The following is a 17,903-nucleotide window of genomic DNA, read 5'->3' as shown; positions in this document are numbered from 1 at the left end:
TAATGTCACACTGCTTCAGTGATATTAGTATGTAGTGTTTGTACCCATGTTTTTATCTGTTCACCTGTATTGCAAGGTGTTGGGACAGGAGGAGTGTTTTAGCCTCTTCGTATTATTTACATGGCTTGGGTGCTTAGTAGGCACCCAAGGCATGTATGTGAGGTGCTGCTGGGAAACAGTAGGGCATTTTTCTTTGCTTTTTTTCCCCCGATTTCTGAATTTGGAAGGAAAAGTAGGTTAGAGTGGGGTTAGATGTGAGCTAGCAAGAACTGGGAGAAGGAGGGGTGGGGGGGTCCTGGGAAAGCCTGGGGTGGGGCTGTGTGACCAGCTTCCCAGTTACTCTCCTGCATCCAATGGGGGCTTTGCAACTGAGTCTTCCTCTCCACCTCATTTCCTGGTCCTCATGTTGAGAGATAATTAGGCATCGTGTGGATAAGCAACCATAACCTCCTCACAATTCCTTGACCACGACTCCAAACAATGACCTTTACCTTCACCCCCCTTTAGCCACAAACTCCTTGGATATCATCTACACCACCTGTGAGAGCCAATACTCTGCTCTGACCAGAGCCTCCTACCATTGCTGCTCTTTCATACTTACTTCCACTAAACCTGTTTTGTTTTGTTTTTAGATTTGAAGAGAGATTATTATTTTTTTCATTGAGGTATAGCTGATTTACAATATTGTGTTAGTTTCAGGTGTACGACAAAGTGATTTGGTTATACATACATATGTATATATCTATATTTTTTCTATTCTTTTCCATTATAATTTCTTATAAGGTATTGAATATAGTTCCCTGTGCTATGCAGTAGGACCTTGTTGTTTATCTGTTTTATATATAGTAGTGTGCATCTGTTAACCCCATACTCCCAATTTATGCACCCACCCGCCCCCCTTTGGTACCCATAAGTTTGTTTTCTGTGTTTCTGAGTCTGCTTCTGTTTTGTAAACAAGTTCATTTGTACTATTTTTTAGATTCCACATATAAGTGATATAACATTTGTCTTTCTCTGCCTGGCTTCACTTAGTATGATAATCTCTAGGTCCATCCATGTTGCTGCAAATGGCATTATTTCATGCTTTTTTATGGATGAGTAATATTCCATTGTATATATGTACCACATCTTTGTTATCCATTCATGTGTCCATGGACATTTAGGTTGCTTCCATGTCTTGGCTATTGTTAACAGCGCTGCAGTGAACATTGGGGTGCATGTATCTTTTCAAATCATGATTTTTCTCTAGATATATGCCCAGGAGTGGGATTGCTGGATCATATGGTAACTCTATTTTTAGGTTTTAAAGGAACCTCCATACTGTTTTCCACAGTGGCTGTAACTAATTTACATTCCTACACCCTCTCCAGCATTTATTATTTGTAGACTTTCTGATGATAGCCATTCTGATGGGTGTGGGGTGATACATCATTGTAATTTTGGTTTGCATTCCTCTAATAATTTTTGAGCATATTTTCATGTGCTTTTTGGCCATCTGTATGTCTTTTTTAAAGAAATGTCTATGTAGATCTTCTGCCCATTTTTTTGATTGGGTTTGGATTTTTATTATTGAGTTGTATGAGCTGTTTATATATTTTGGAAATAAAGCCCTTGTTGGTCACATCATTTGCACATAAAAAAAAAAAAAGAAAGTGAAATGATAGGGAATTCCCCAGTGGTTCAGTGGTTAAGACTCTGTGCTTTCATTGCCGAGGATGCAGGTTCGATCCCTGGTTGGGGAACTAAGATGCCACGAGCTGCATGGTGTGGCCAAAAAAAAAAAAAGTGAAATGACAACCTACAGAAGGGGAGAAAATATTTGTGAATCATATATATCTGATACGGATTAAATATCTAGAATATATAAAGAACACTCATAACCCAACAACCAAAAGACAAACAACCCATTTTTTTTAAAATTTAGGACTAGAATAGACATTTCTCCAAAGAAGGTACAGATGGTCCCTGACTTACAATGGTTCAGCTTTATGATGGTGCGAAAGCAGTACGCATTCAGTAGAAACCATACTTTGAGTACTGAATTTTGGTCTTTTCTTGGTCTAGTGATATGTGGTCCGATCCTGTCTCGTGATGCTGGGCAGCAGCAGTGAACCACAGCTCCCATCAGCAATGTGATCACGAGGGTCAACAATCGATGCACTGGCAATCAGTCTCTACCCAGACAACCATTCAGTTTTTCACATTTAGGACAGTAGTCAATAAATTACGTGAGATATTCATGTTTAGATGACTTTGCGCAATTGTAAGCTAATATGTGTTCAGAGCACATTTAAGGTAGGCTAGGCTGAGCTATAATGTTCAGTAGGTTAGGTGTATAAATGCATTTTCAGCTTACAGTGTGTTTATCGGGACATGACTCCATCATAAGTCAAGGAAGATCTGTATACTGATGGCCAGTAAGCACATAAAAAGATGCTCAGCATCATTAATCATTAGAGAAATGCAAATCAAAACCACAACGAGATACCATATCACATCTACTGGGATGGCTATTATCAAAAACAAATAAAATGAAAAATAACAAGTGTTGGCAAGAGTGTGGAAAAATTTGGAACTCTGATAACAGTGTTGGTGGGAAATGTAAAATGTGGTACAACCACTTTGGAAAACAGTTTGGCAGTTCTTCAAAAAGCTAAACATAGAATTACTAAATGGCCCAGCAATTCTACTCCTAGGTATATACCCAAAAGAACTGAAAACAGAGACTCAAAGAGCTACTTGTACTTGTATGCCAGTGTATCCACCCATACACATCCTGAGCCTTCTTAGTCCTTTGAATGAAAGCTGATTTGGCATTTTAATAAACCTGTGTTTTAAAGGATCTTTCATAATCAGCATATCAGAAACTTTGCTGTACCAAAATCTACAGTTTCAGAGTAAACAGAATGCCTAGAGTGTAATAACTTATGGGATGAAATCAATAAATGAACATTTTCCTCAATTTTATTGTGATAAAATATAAAGTTTACCATCTTAGCCATTTTTAAGTGTACCATTAAGTGGTTATTAAATATATTCACATTGTTGTCCTTTTGTAACTGGCTTATTTCACTTAGCATAATGTCTTCACTTAGCACAGCAGGTTTATCCATGTTGTAGCATGTGTCAGAATTTCCTTCCTTTTTAAACCTGAACAATATTCCATTGCACATATTTAACACATTTTGCTTATCCATTCTTCTGTCAGTGGACACTTGGTTTACTTCCACATTTTAGCTATTGTGAATAATGCTGCTATAAAAATGGGTGTACAAATAATTTCTTCGAGACCTGCTTTCAGTGCTTTTGGGTATATACCCAGAAGTGGAATTGCTGCATCATATGTTAATTCTATTTTTAATTTTTTTAATAAATTTATTTTACTTATTTATTTATTTTGGCTGCGTTGGGTCTTCGTTGCTGCTCAGGCTTTCTCTAGTTGCGGCGAGCAGGGCTACTCTTTGTTGTGGTGCGCGGACTTCTCATTGAGGTGCCTTCCCTTGTTATGGAGCACGGGCTCTAGGCGCGTGGACTTCAGTAGTTGTGGCACGCGGGCTCTAGAGCGCAGGCTCAGTAGTTGTGGCTCGCGGGCTCTAGAGCGCAGGCTCAGTAGTTGTAACGCACGGGCTTAGTTGCTCCGCGGCATGTGGGATCTTCCCTGACCAGGTCTCGAACCCATGTCCCCTGCACAGGCAGGCAGATTCTTAACCACTGCGCCACCAGAGAAGTCCTATTTTTAATTTTTTGAGGAACTGCCATGCTATTTTCTATAGCGGCTGCACCATTTTACATTCCCACCAACAGTGCACAAGGGTTCCAATTTCTCCACATCCTCTCCAACCCTTGTTTTTTTCTGTTTTTCTGACAGTAGCCATCCTAATGGGTGTTAAGTGGTGTCTCGTAGTTTTGACTTGCATTTCCCTAATGATTAATGATACTGAACATCTTTTCATGTGCTCATTGTCCATTTTTATATCTTCTTAGGAGAAATGTCTGTTCAAGTCCTCTGCCCATTTTTGAATTGTGGTGTTTGTTTTTTTGGTGCTGAGTTTTAGAAGTTCTATATATGTTCTGAATATATATTCCTTTATCAGACATATGATTTGCAAATATTTTCTCCCATTCTGTGGGTTGCCTTTTCACTCTGTTGAAAGTATCTTTTGATGCACAACATTTTAAATTTTTCATGAAGTTCAATTTATTTTTTCTTTTGTTACCAGTGCTTTTGGTGTTATTGATGAATGAAATTTTAACCAGTTAACTCATGGTATGTTCAATATTGCTGTAGATTTTCTTTTTTCAAAAACAGGCAAACCAAGGGGCTTCCCTGGTGGTCCAGTGGTTAAAACTCTGTGCTTCCATTGCAGGGGGGCGTGGGTTCAATCCCTGGTCTGAGAACTAAGATCCCGCATGCCACACATGGTGCAGCCAAAAAAAAAAAAAAAAGGTTAAAAAAAAAACAGGCAAACCAAGATTTTTGGGGGTTAGAAAACTCAACACTACCATCTTACCTAAAGAAACACTACCAGGTTGTAATAATCAGTGAGAATTTGGCTTTTTTTCTAATGCAGTAACTACAGCAGTCTCTGTGATTATAATACATTTTATACATTTGTAAGAAAAATACAGTAATTTTCTAATGATGACTTTGTCACAAACACTTCTGTTTTTTAATATTAGTGTATAAAAAGAACTTATATGAAAAGGGAGATCCTTAAATGGAACAATACATCAGAACTTTTTATTTTAAACCAAACAATCTCAAAATTTTCAAAAAAATAATTTTATATAGATGACAATATCAGGGCCTTTTGCCCATTCCAATCCATGCTTATGACATCATTTTATGAGTCAGATGAAATCAAAGTGAGGTGAGATGGACAAATTCAGAAAAGACAGAATTCACTAGTGATTTTGAGTATTGGCATGGCAATTTGCCTTTTGTAGGATGAAAATAGTCATTGCTCATTTTTAAAAATCACAGAGGTTATGCATCTCCCCAGAGCCTAGAAAATATTCCGTACTTCTTAACTCCCAAGTCTTGTTTCGGCCGCACAGCTTTCTCACTGCTCCTGTTGCATTCAGGGTCGTCTTGGCGACTTCATCTGAAAACATTATATGTTATTAACATACAGGGTTTCGGGGTGGAGGTGGAAGAAGAGGAAGGTGTTAATTCAGATGTTATGAAACTGTAATAATGCTATTATTTAAGACACTTATTTGGGTATGTTTATACTTTGTAGTTTTATAAATAAGCCCAAGGGGCTCCTCCTGGTTGTCACAATCCTCCTTGAATCTCGTATCCTGTCTGTCTCTTCCTATCCGACAGTAGAATTGATGTCGCTCTAATCCCTGGAAGTTTGGAACTAATGAACTGACTGCTGAGCTGCTGCCACGGAGCTTGGTCCCAAACTATACTGTACTTCACACTCGATTTATTCTCCAGATGGCGAGACTGTGCCGCCCCGCCGCGAGGGACCACCTCTTCCACTGGAGTGTAAAAGTGGACGGATGTTGTTTTCTTTGCAGATTTGATCATTCTGAGCTAGAAACTTGCAAGGCTGATTAGTTATTAGCTTTAATGGGTGCCAATTGAACCAACGGCACGCATATTTTCTCCTTTAATTTCAGAGTCTGCAGGTCTCGGTGATGGTTGATTTATCCGCTTTCTTACGTCAGCAGAGCATGTCTCTTCCCCAGGTGATAAGAATCCGGTCTCTGAAATCATAGCACGCCTTGGTTCCTGGCCCAGAGTCACATAATACGGTGGCTTATGTATAAGGACAAGTTTATTAGCCACCGGTCCACTGCACTGAGCAGCCCATGGCACGAAGTATCAGTTGAATGTGGGAACTTTGGTAATACCACCTTTTAGGACCAGGGCCTGTGAAGAGTCTGACCTGTGCCAACTTTCTTTGTGGCCTTTGCAGAGCCCACCTCTGGAATCAAACATGCTACAAACACACAAAGGTAATTAGTCTCTGCAAAAGTCTCATGTAACTGTTGAGGAAGGCCTTGCACTCATTACTCCCTCTTTTCAGGTTGTCAGATTTTAGGAGGACAGGTTCGCCCTACACTGAGAAATGCTTACCAGGCTGCCCTGCAGTGCCAGCACATTCAGAGTACAGTTCCTTCTCAACTCCATTTTGAACAACCTGTTTTGCTTCCAGAATGTAAGACCACCCCACCCCCCAAAAACAGTTGTTTTTGAGTGGCCTCTTTTTGCCTTCATTTCCTTTTCCTTCTTTCTCCAGGGAGCATTTACCTCCCAATAATCTCAGCAGATCACCTGGATAGCCCTTCTGAGAAGGTGGTGTCTGCCAGGCCGAGTCTTACTAATCCCCCTAATGAGATGGCACTTGGAAGGATGGTCAGGGCCAAACAAGAGCCAAAGAAAAAGAGAATGAAAGTGTGAAGGGAGCGAGGTGATGGAGATGAGAGAGATGTAAGAGACACGGTAGCAAGACGTAAGGCCTGTGATAGAGAGAGAACAGCATGAACAGAATTTCTTTCTTTTCACAACTGGTGGACTGTGGCTCTCTCTAGCTGAAGACCCAGAACTAAATTTAATTGTTCTTAGAAACTGCCTTCCTCTCACCCAACAGATGGCATGGGTGTGTTTGCTAGCAAAGTAACATATTTCACCATTAAAATACCAAAAAGAAAAAAAAATCAACATGCTTGTTGGTTGGTGTAAATTCAGTGAAGTTGTTGGATATTTTGGGATACACAGCAGAGGGATGCACACTTCACTTATGTAAATTGTCACAAGCAACAGCCCGTTAATAAGGGTGTTGTATGGCAATATAACTCCAAAGCCATCATCTTTTTTTGGAAAGGTACAGAATGATGAAGTGGAAAGAGCTTGGTTTTAATTCTGAGCCAGAAAGAGGAAGAAAAGTCTAATAAAATGCTGAGTATTCACTGCTCATTATTACAGCATGAAAAGTACTAATCAGATTATGCCTAAAATTGGAATGGGGTACTTCATTTGCAGCCAATTTCACAAGGGCTGAATTTTACTAAGTAAACCGGAATGTGCTGAAACCATGGCAATCTGACTTTAGATAAAAATCACAAACAGGTTTAGAACATGAGCTTTGAACAAACAGTCCCCTTCGAATCCAAGTGACACAACTAAACAGCTTAGAGGTCAGATTTTGTTTGACGCCAACATGAACAATTTAGGAAGCTGATGTTGCCAGGGATCCTGCGTCCTTGAGCGCACATGCAGATTAAACTAGAGGATGGAGGTGATGATTCAAATAACTCAAGTTTTTTGGGGTTTTTTTAATAAATTTATTTACTTATTTAATTATTCTTGGCTGTGTTGGGTCTTCGTTGCTGTGCGCGGGCTTTCTCTAGTTCCGGCGAGCAGGGCCTACTCTTTGTTGCAGTGCGCAGGCTTCTCATTGCGGTGACTTCTCTTGCTGTGGAGCTTGGGCTCTAGGCACGCGGGCTCAGTAGTTGTGGTTCGCAGACTTAGTTGCTCCACGGCATGTGGGATCTTCCCGGACCAGGGCTCGACCCCGTGTCCGCTGCATTGACAGGAGGATTCTTAACCACTGCGCCACCAGGAAAGTCCCTCAAATAACTCAAGTTTTAAAATGCACTTCAGCCCAAATGATCTAGTTAGTTCCCTTCCATTTCCCATACACTTTGTCCCAGCAGACCCTTTACAAGCCCGACCTGCCCTTGAAAGGAAACCTGGAAGTTGAAACTTTTCTGAGCTGAAGCCATCCTGGGTTTGTAGCTGTGCCAGGCTGCATGGAGCATAGCACATCTTGGGTTCTTTGAGGCTATGGATCTAGATACACACAGGAAGCATTTCTCTCGACAGCTGTTGATGGCCTTGGAACCATACTACTGAGTTGATGAGTTGACTTCTGACCTTCACCTTCAGGATCTTCCTATCCTGTGGCTGCAGCGAGAGGGCATGACAGAGCAAGTGGATGCATTTTATTGCTGTGGGACAGCCCACAGCAAGGTGTGGAACCAAGCCACTGTTGGCTGCATCCTTCCTCACTTTAGCTGGCGTGAGCTCTCTCTTGCTTTTGTCTAAGCTTGGCATAATTATTGGCAGTCAGAGCTCAGTAAATCAGGACTCCACAGAGCTGTCTCAGACTGCTCCTATGTACTCTGCGTCCATCCGACTTGACAACTCTAAGCTGGTTTCCTCACACTGCTTAACTCAGACCACATTTGGAGGCCTTCCCTGCTTCTACCCGGTCATAGACCTACATCCGCCTGGTTTAAATCTACTGTCTTGGCTTGTCTCCTTGATTGGACTTCAACTCAATATTGGCTCAAATAATTATTTTTTCTCTCTGCTTTGGTTTATTATTTTCCTAGATAACAACTGCTATCCAAATGGCCATATATTGTTAAGACCTTTTTTTTCAAACTACATTCATCAACAGTGAGAAGCTTTAAAGTTTTATTAGTATCATAAAAACCCTTCCCAAATGAAACTACTTTTGATAAGTGTTCATTCTGACCATGAGAATTTGTTGAGGGCTGTTGGCAAGTTGGAGGAATTTGGTTTTGAAACTGAAATTGGCAGGAAGTAATGACCTCAAGGGCTTTCTTTCCCTTGATTCCTGCCCCCACGCCCCAAGTGCACTCCCCTCTCCCCAACCCCTGTCCCCGCTTCATCACCCCAACGCAAAGCCAATAAATAACATGTTTGGTTTTATATAGTTTTTCTGGGGACAATTCAAATACTGAATCAGACTTTCAACCTTTCAGCTTTTCTTAACTGTGGAGCAAAGCCTGCCAAATCAAAGAAAAAAATGTATTTGTCCACCACTTCATGAAGGGATTTCTTGGTGATATTATTGCCTTCCATCTGAATAAGCTAGAGCTTTTTTGTAGTGTGAAGTGTCATTTTCCTGTGAGTGCCTTCTTAATTAAATGTTAAGATTCAACTCAGTTGCAAAAAAATTTTTAAGTGAATAAAAAAAGCATGACGCATGTGGAAAGAGAAAAACAAATCCTTATTTTTTTCCCTAATGTGAATATGCTGGCAGTCAAGACTACCATTAATCCATAAATTATCTAGTTTCTTGTATTTATTCAATGAGAAAATGCAGGTAGAGCACTTAGCACCATGCCTGGTGCTTAGTAAATGCTCAATAAATGTTACCTATTAGTTATTTTACCTTTCCAATGGGAAAGTAATGCTAATGCGCAAAATGAGAACACTATTTATTTATAAATTTATTAATTTATTTTTGGCTGCGTTAGGTCTTCGTGGCTGCACACAGGCTTTCTCTAGTTGTGGCGAGCGGGGGCTACTCTTCGTTGCAGTGCACAGGCTTCTCTTGTTGCGGAGCACAGGCTCTAGGCGCACAGGCTTCAGTAGTTGTGGCTCACAGGCTCTAGAGTGCAGGCTCAGTAGTTGTGGCACACGGGCTTAGTGGCTCCGCGGCATGTGGCATCTTCCCGGACCAGGGATCAAACCCATGTCCCCTGCAGTGGCAGGCAGATTCTTAACCAGTGTGTTACCAGGGAAGTCCTGAGACCACTATTTAGAGTTTCACCAACGTGCATTACAATGGCTTTCATCTCTGCTATAGTCATCTCGAGTGAAGTCTGGAAATCAGTCACTTGCCCATCGGACTGGACAATTCATTTCAAATACCAGTTATTTGGTGGACATAGTAGACATCGTAATGGTGCTCAGACTCTCCATCCACATAAGAGTTTCACAGACAGTTTGATTGTGTTTCTTCTCAATGATAAATAAACTTAGGAGTTACATTTTATCTACACTCATAGGATGAAGCTCGATTGAGAATAGTAAAAACTCTTGAAGACTTTGATCTGGGCCCAACTGAAAAGTGTGTAAGAATCAACTCAGTGTCCAGTGGTCTGGCCGAAGAAGACCTGCAGGCCCTCCTGCGGTCCCGGGTCCTTCCTTCCAGCCTGATGCTCCCGAAGGTAGAAGATCCTGAAGAAATCCAGTGGGTGAGTAGCTCATGCTTTGCTTTAATTAAAGACTCAGGAGAGGCTAACAAGGAGTAGCAGAAAGGAAGGATTTGGGTGCTGCAGGTTTTGAAAATGCATACACAGAGCCGAGAGAAAGGGAACTGAGAAAAAGGAGCAGGTCCCAAAGACCATTTCCTGCACACAAGGAGAACCTGGCTTTGCCTAAGTGTTCACTGGAACAGCTCTGCACTTGAAATGATGCTTCTGCTGCCTTAACAGATCTGTGGTTTAGACAGAACAGCCTCCTCCAGAGCAGCCCCTGGAAACCAGCTTACCTGAGACTACACCCGGCCAGGCCCTAACCCTCCACCTGGAAGAGCAGTGATTTGCATACCTCTTAGGCAGATTCATCTGAAGTCATCAGAGACAGTGAAAGCACATTAGCTGCAAAGGAAAAAATGAACCTAGAGGAGGAGAGGAAAAGGTCACTCCTTGGGGCAACTATAGGAAAAGACAGGAAGCTTTTAACTAGTGGTTTTAATTAGCACAGATATTATTTCCTGAACAGTTTTCTAGTTCATCCTTTTTAAATTGCTGACAGGTGTGTTTGTTTCATGACAGACTTTTCAGCCAATAAACCCTTGGCATGTCAAATTACTTAAGAAAACTTTGAAATGGGCCTAATTATACTATGATTGTTTTAATTGTTAAAGTGGGGTGGAGGTTGGAGGGTGAGGCTAGATTTTATTTAGGGGCTGCAGTGATACTGCAGATCTCTGCCAAATACAGTACGGTTCCACTGTGCCACTCCTGAGAGGAGGGCCCGTGGCACCCAGGTGCTGGAAGCATGGTAAGGGCGTGTGGACAGTGGTGATTTTGATGCCACATCTAGGGTGATCACTAAGTCTATGGCTACAACTGTAGCAGTACGCCGAGTTCTAGTTGTGGCACCCAAATACATTGCTCACCTTTTCCGTGTATGTAGCTATGTTGGCTCTGTGCTTTCCAGTGCCATGGCTGCCTGCCACATGTGGCTAGGGAGCACTTGAAATGTGGCCAGTCCAAATTGAGATGCGCTGTAAGATACACGGGACTTTGAAGACTTCATAGCACCCTCCCCCGAAAAAAGAATGTAAATTATCTCAATAATTTTTATGTTGGTTACATGTTGAAATGATAATATTTCAGATATATTGGGTTGAATAAACCTCTTATTAAAATTAAATTCACCATCTGTTTCATCTTACTCTTTTAATGTAGCTACTAGAAAGTTTAGAATTACACATGTAGCTACCATTATTTTTCTGTCCATCAGCTCTGCATTGGTGTCTTCCTGAAGACCTTCGTTCAAGGTCCCATATTTACTTTCAAAACCGGAGCTCTTCTCAGCAAGGTCACCCCTCAGGAGCTGGGAGATCCTAGTGATAGCAGGTTAATGTTCTCAAGAGTTCCCACCCCATTCGAATGTGTCTTAAGTTGATTGAAATGGAATCTGAAGTCACTGTTCCCTTTTGGTTTCATAGTTAGTGCCTATTTATCACCGTTATTACCCCTCATTTGAGAGGGGAGTGCTCACCCCAGCCTTCAGCTAAGGCCTCTGTTCGCTGTTTTAAATCCTTGGATGTGAGGAACATACCGAAATCTAAATAGGATTTCTAGTTAACAGAAGTCTTTTGGGCTGTTTATTTTTTCCTCTCCGTTTGTATTTATGTGAAGCATAAAACCCAGAGCCTGATGCACAACTGAAAGATGGGCTTCCTTGTTTTCTTTTGTGTGAGAATCTCTTGCTGGCCTTTTGTCGCTAGTGTGGGTTCTTGTTTGACTGGCACGGCTTATTGGACTATAACAAGCGTGACTCGGCCTCCTTTGTCGTGGGACAATTCTCCCACAAATCCCGAACAGGGTGCATTCTTCCAACACACTATTGGGTGTGCACTGGAATTGAAAGAATTGCTGAGCCCTGCTACTTCATCTCCTCCCCAATCTCTTTGTGATTTTCCCCCTTCTTTTCCTCCCCCCACGCCCCCAGTCCCCTCCACCTCCCTGAAATGAACACTTTACCAGGCCGGAAACATTTAATCGTCTCCTTTTGAAAAAATTAATTGAAACTTCTCCACTAGTTACCTTTTGTGTTAGTACTTAATGCAATTTTTTAAGAAAGAAGGGGAGGAGGAGGAGGAGGATGGGCTAGAATGTTTAATTTTTAAATATGCCCCTATTGCCTTAAAAACAAAAGGCGTTAGAGATTTTTCACACTAGGAACAGGGATATTCCCTGTTGTAAAGGATATTGTAAAGGATTTACCTAGTTTTCAGCTCTACAGTTTTTGGGGTTATAACCATTATCACAAAGAATGGGGCAAGTAACATTGCAAGTTTTCCTTTTTTTAACAAGAAAAACAAAATTCCTCCAGTGCACAGGTAACACCAAAATCACTAATATTTTACCACCCGTTTTCTAGCTTAAATGTGCCATAAGTTAGGTTTTATTTTCATTTTCGTGGAATACTATACATTTTGTCCCCTGAAACTGTAGCCTTCTCTTCCTTCTTGCTATTTTGGTTGAGTTATTCCTTCCCTTGTAAAGTTGCTAAGGAGGCGATGATCATGGTGTCGAGGAAGGGAGGGGCAGCGGGAGCAACTGGGAATAATTCTTCATTACTGAAAGCTGTGATTTATTTTAGCCTAATTGTAAAGTTACTGCAAATCGCTCAAAAGCTTTTTAAAGATCCCAGTGATTAGATTTTTTTTGGTTGGGGAGGGAGGTGCTGCACGGGCAGTGGGGGGGGCAGCTAAAAGGGGAAATAACACCTCTAATCCTGCTTCTGGTAAATAGGCTGCCAGCCTTTAAAATGAGTTTCCTTTCTATTAGTCAGAATATTATGCTAAGCCTTAAGCATTAGTTTTTTTATGTTGCCATAGCAGCCCTATTCCTGCAGGGTGGTGACCTGCGATGATTACAGTACAAAGCTTATAGGGTCTTGAAACCCCCTTTGAAGATGAAAAGTCTTTGATGGTTTATATTTATGCAAATCTCTTAGATATGATTTACCCAACTGAGACTGAATGGAGAGATGATTAAAATTCCCTTTTCCTTTGATATCCATTAATGGCTGAATATTCCTTAAATTTAAAATGGATATATATGTTTTTATCTTTATTTACAAAAATAGTTTTTTCGTACCTGTGTGTTTTTTTTTATCTCCCCACATCTTATTAGATCTAGATAGACATAATAGATTTACAATTTAGAGTGTGGTGGGTTTTTTTTTTTTCTCCTTTGAAAGGGGTGGGGGGGAGATCTGTGCAAGAGCTTTTGTATGTTTCCAGATGATAGATTTTGGAATTTGGGCTACCCCACTGGCAGCACAGAGCTAGCTGTGAACTGGTCTCATGGAAAAAATTGGCGAGCTTTGGTCTTCAAAGAATTAAACTTCCTTTTTAAGGTCTTCCTAGGTAAGCTAAAAAATTATGAAGAAAAACCTCCGAACAAAGGGTAGTGTTGCTATAATGAATAATATGGATTCCACGTAGAAGGCTTCTGAACAGTTACACCGATGTCTGTGCAGGGTCCGAAACAAAACCAGAATGGCAGGTAGAGCAAGCCTTCATTGTTTTAGGGGCCTGCCACATGCACTGAACGAAGGGAAGGCGAGAGGCCTTAAGTAAAAACCTTTTCAAGGAAAGCATTTAAACTTGAGAATCTCTCCTTCCACCTCTTAACTCCTAGGCCTCAAATTGCGCCTTCAGAAAAAAAAACAATTTTTAATGCTTGAGGTTTTACTATTTAGTTTGCTGGGAACTTTGTTACCTTTTCTCTTTGGTCTTTCCTCTGTTTTTTCCGTTTTTTTTTTTTTTTTTTTTTTATTCTTTGTGTGGATGAAAGAGGCTGGGATATTACTTCCTCAGGTCAAAGACTTAAATACTACTTCTATTCTACAGTTCAATGATTGTACATTTTTTTTCCCCCACTAGTCACCTATGACACTTTTTATTCTAGTTTTCAGACAAATTTTCATTCTACTTACAAGGCCGAAAACTTGAACAACCTATGAATTTAATCCCTTTTGTGGAAACTGCAATGGGTTTGCTCAATTTTAAGGTAAGGAAACCATAATGTGGCTAGTAAGTTAGTATTTTATTTATTACCTAAAGAGAACTTTTGTTTTCAATTTTAACATCTACTTAAAATATTTTTCTAGAAAGATTTATAAGCAAAGTAAACCTTGAGCACCATTTATTATCTGTAATAACCAAAACCAGGCTGTGAGCATCTTAGAAAACAAAGAAATAGACGCAGTAGCAAGGAAAAACTTCCTCGTCCTAAATATTTAAATGAAATATTTATATATTCCTGGCATTAATTTTAATTAAATAATCACTATATAAATTTTTGCTGTGAATTATTACATTTATCGAATAAACGTACATGAACATTTGTCACCCTTACGAATTAACTTTCAATTATTCTTTTGTAACAATTGCCTTTTATTGGGAAATTATCAGGCCTCTTTGTAGCAACATAATCTATAATGTCTAATACATAAGATTACTATTTTTGAGTTAGTATACACACTAATTTGTACTATATTATTTCAGTTTGCCACATTAGAACATAAAATATTTCCTAATATACATTCAGGAAGATTAGCTGAGCCAAGCATTGTCACCATTGTATGGCTGCATTAAACTATTTGCCTTAACGAATTCATAGCTAGCTTGTTTCTTCCTCTTTATCAGTGGCCATTTAAATTGTTTTCCAAAATATGCCTCATGTTCCACCTGACCTGTGAACATCATCACTGTAGTACCCCATGACCAAGGGCAGGAGAGAAGAAATACCTAAAAACAAAAACAGATAGTTGAACTGTACTGGAGAGATAATATGTGAGCAAAGGCTCCGAGAGGAAACTTTGAGAGACCTACTGGCCTATGCAGGAGGGGCAGAGTGCAAATGTTTGGGGAGCTGCTTCAGGCCTCGTGATCATCATGTTTACACCACTAAGCACAAATCCTTCCAGCCTGCCCTAGAATTCTGAGAATATAGTCAACGCATATTTCTTAGATGCATCTAGATTCATACAGTGATTTCATTTTAAGCGCTGATTTGCCATTTTATTCATAATACACTTAGAAGCACTCACAGCCCCTGAAATTAATCAACAGTGTCCTCACCAGTTCCTCATGTCCTCCCCACCCACATATGTTAGCATGCTTTCTCTCCACCTTTGCAGCATCACAGTCCTGTCTAAGATGACTGTTATTCATCTTTAATTTCACAGAGAAATGTCCAAGTTGCTTATTCATACATCTTGGATGACTTATTGCATTTTTATTTTCCCCTCTGGAGTTGTAGATTTTTGTATTGTTTGTCTTTAATCCTGAGACCATTTACTAAGAAATCTTGATCCCAATGCAAATAATCCAATTAGTTTGATTTTTAAATTCTTTCCTTTTCTCCTGTGGTTTTATGTTTATTGTTGGAGGGTCTCTTAAAGCAAAAACAAATTTTGGAAGAACAGAAATAACTTACAGTCCAATCAAAATGAGTTAACTTGAAAGTTTCTCTAAAGATTGGATGAACTAAAACTTGAACATTATAAATGTATTAATATATGCTACTAACTATATTAATATAATCCATTAAGCAAAGCAAATATATGCAACATACTTACTTTGGACAATATTAAATACCTTTTGAAAGGGGTGAATTGGGGCTGCATTTTCAGGACTGCTTTCAGCTAGACTGTGTTAAGAGGTGGACCTTTCTGTTACTGAAATATACCATGCTGCTTCTCTCTAATGGGTGCATTTCTGTGAGCTCTGGTTCTGTTCTGCTCTTTTACAGGCAGTGTGTGAAGAAGCACTAAAGAACGGACCTCAAGTGGGTCTTTTTCTAGATGCAGTCGTTTTTGGAGGAGAAGACTTTCGCGCCAGCATAGGTGTCAAAGACATGTTTCTCTTCTCATTCTCTCTGTGCATATGTGTATATATTTTTTCTTTGCCCCTTCAAGAATGGGCATTTACATGACAATATATATTTGCCGACCATGACAATGGTTTTTCAGCTGAATGGGCAATACTTCCTGATAATTTAGGGCACCTCATAGCTGTCCTTCTTCCAGAACACTACATCATCACTTCCGTTCATTTATAAAATAACTAATAAAAAGCCTGTCGTAGCCTCAGACATGTTCAGGCATATATGACGTCTACTGTGTTCATAATAACTACATTATGTGAACAGCCTCTCTGTTGCTTAAATGTGTTGTTTTCCCATCAGCCAGATGACTATCTAGGCTTCTAACACAAATTTAAGGCAGTTTCACATTGCTTTGATGAATCATTTTCTACATTAAATGAAGTATGTAAAAATTTTAAATAGATCTTAAATTCCCCCTAAAATATATTTCAGAACCCCTTTATTATGAAATATTTATTGAGATAGTATGCTTGTTTTCACCGATCTTCCCCATCCCTTGGGCACTATGTCTTTGGTCTGGGTGCATGTATAACTAACTAGAGGCTGTGAGTGCATCTAGAAAAGAGGCCAAGGCCACAAAGTGTTTTCAGAGCACCACTCCCAGTGACCTGAATGCAAGGGCTTTCCCTGAGCAGTGATATGGTCCAAATATAAACAGTGACAGTTACCCCACTCCTGGGGGAAAAAGAGGAACCAGTCTTTCCAGGAGACTTTTGTGTATCCAGCAGCTCAGTGGACACTTTCTGCCTCCCTCAAAATCAGCGTCCTTGCGTTCCCCCAAGTTCCCCTTCCACACCCTGAAGCTGCAGTATTTGGCTCAGAACCTGTTATGACATGGCATTACAACCACAGCACACGAATTCTGTGCTCAGTGACGGAAGTTAACTATTTCCACACACAGCTGTTTGGCTACCTTTTATGGTGCTATCTTTGGACTGACACTTTCTGAGCAATGGCAAGAAGGAAAAAATACACCAGGAGTCCTTTGTGACCTATCAAGTCATTTGTGTCTAGCTCCTGAGATAGGGAAGGGGGGCTTTTCTTAATGCACGTGCAAGTAACTACACGAAAAGATGCCTTGCAAGATAAAGAGACACATGTGAGATTTAACTCTGCCTCCACATAGCCCTCTCTTCATTTATATTTGAATCATCATTTCGCTAGGGAGAAATCCCCACGAAAACAGAGATGTCTTTACAAACGGCGTTTTTATAATAGATATCTAGGTCCAGTTTCCAAAGTTAACGTCTCCTTTCTCGGTCAACGTTCTGTTTTCAGGTGCAACAAGTAGTAAGGAAACCCAAGATATTCTCTACGCCCGACAAAAGATTATTGTTGTAGCAAAGGCCTTTGGTCTGCAGGCCATAGACCTGGTGTACATCGACTTCCAGGATGGAGAGGGGCTTCTCAAGCAGTCGAGAGAAGGAGCTGCAATGGGATTTACTGGTATGATTCTTGATAATATCTTAGAAAGCAGTATCTGGATTAAGCAAACATTCCAGAAAAACAGAAATTTAACCAGGAACTGGTGTTTCTAATGTAGCCAGGTGTCTCATATACTTATTCCATTATTTGAAACATGAAAAAGTTATCCAGGACCAGAACCTGCCAAACAAATTATCATGTTTGTCTTTGGCTCCACAAGTCAAAAAATAAAGCACTCGTTTTAGTTTCTTCTAATATTACTTACCTGTTTTTTCTGTCCTCTTAAGTATTTTGTTGCAGTTTTTGCTGACACGAGGGGAGGGATGAGGCCATTTTAGAAGTGTTTTTGAGGGAACTGCCATAGAATTTGAGTTGATAGGGAGAAAAAAATTTCCTCAGATATTCAAAATATTAATTTATTTCTGAAAAAAATTTAGTGGTATCTTCTTTGTTGTTTTTTTTTAAACTCATAACTAGCTTTTTATTCTTCTGGCACTTCAAGCCCCTCCTCACTCTCTCATCCCGCAGTAAGTGTCTGTGCACCTGGGGACACCTATGGGCATTGA

General features: G+C 40.1%; 1 protein-coding gene across 4 annotated transcripts in view; it reads left to right on the top strand.

The window, feature by feature from the left end:
- Positions 1 to 17,903, top strand: part of CLYBL (citramalyl-CoA lyase) — a 241,021-nt gene that overhangs the window by 202,250 nt on the left and 20,868 nt on the right. For 3 of the 4 annotated variants that reach the window (XR_014298064.1, XM_082675686.1, XM_082675685.1), the window contains exons 3-6: positions 9,781 to 9,969; positions 13,930 to 14,031; positions 15,778 to 15,871; positions 17,191 to 17,358. Coding sequence is in view for 3 of the 4 variants with exons in the window: in XM_082675686.1 (XP_082531812.1) it covers positions 9,781 to 9,969; positions 13,930 to 14,031; positions 15,778 to 15,871; positions 17,191 to 17,358 (553 nt within the window). In the remaining variant the exon portion in view is untranslated. The remainder of the gene's footprint in view (positions 1 to 9,780; positions 9,970 to 13,929; positions 14,032 to 15,777; positions 15,872 to 17,190; positions 17,359 to 17,903) is intronic. The other variant, XM_082675687.1, reaches the window with a different exon arrangement.

The sequence above is a fragment of the Grampus griseus genome (genome assembly GCF_964374135.1).
Source record: "Grampus griseus genome assembly, chromosome: 18".
NCBI lineage: Eukaryota > Metazoa > Chordata > Mammalia > Artiodactyla > Delphinidae > Grampus > Grampus griseus.
This window is presented reverse-complemented; position numbering and strand designations above follow the sequence as displayed.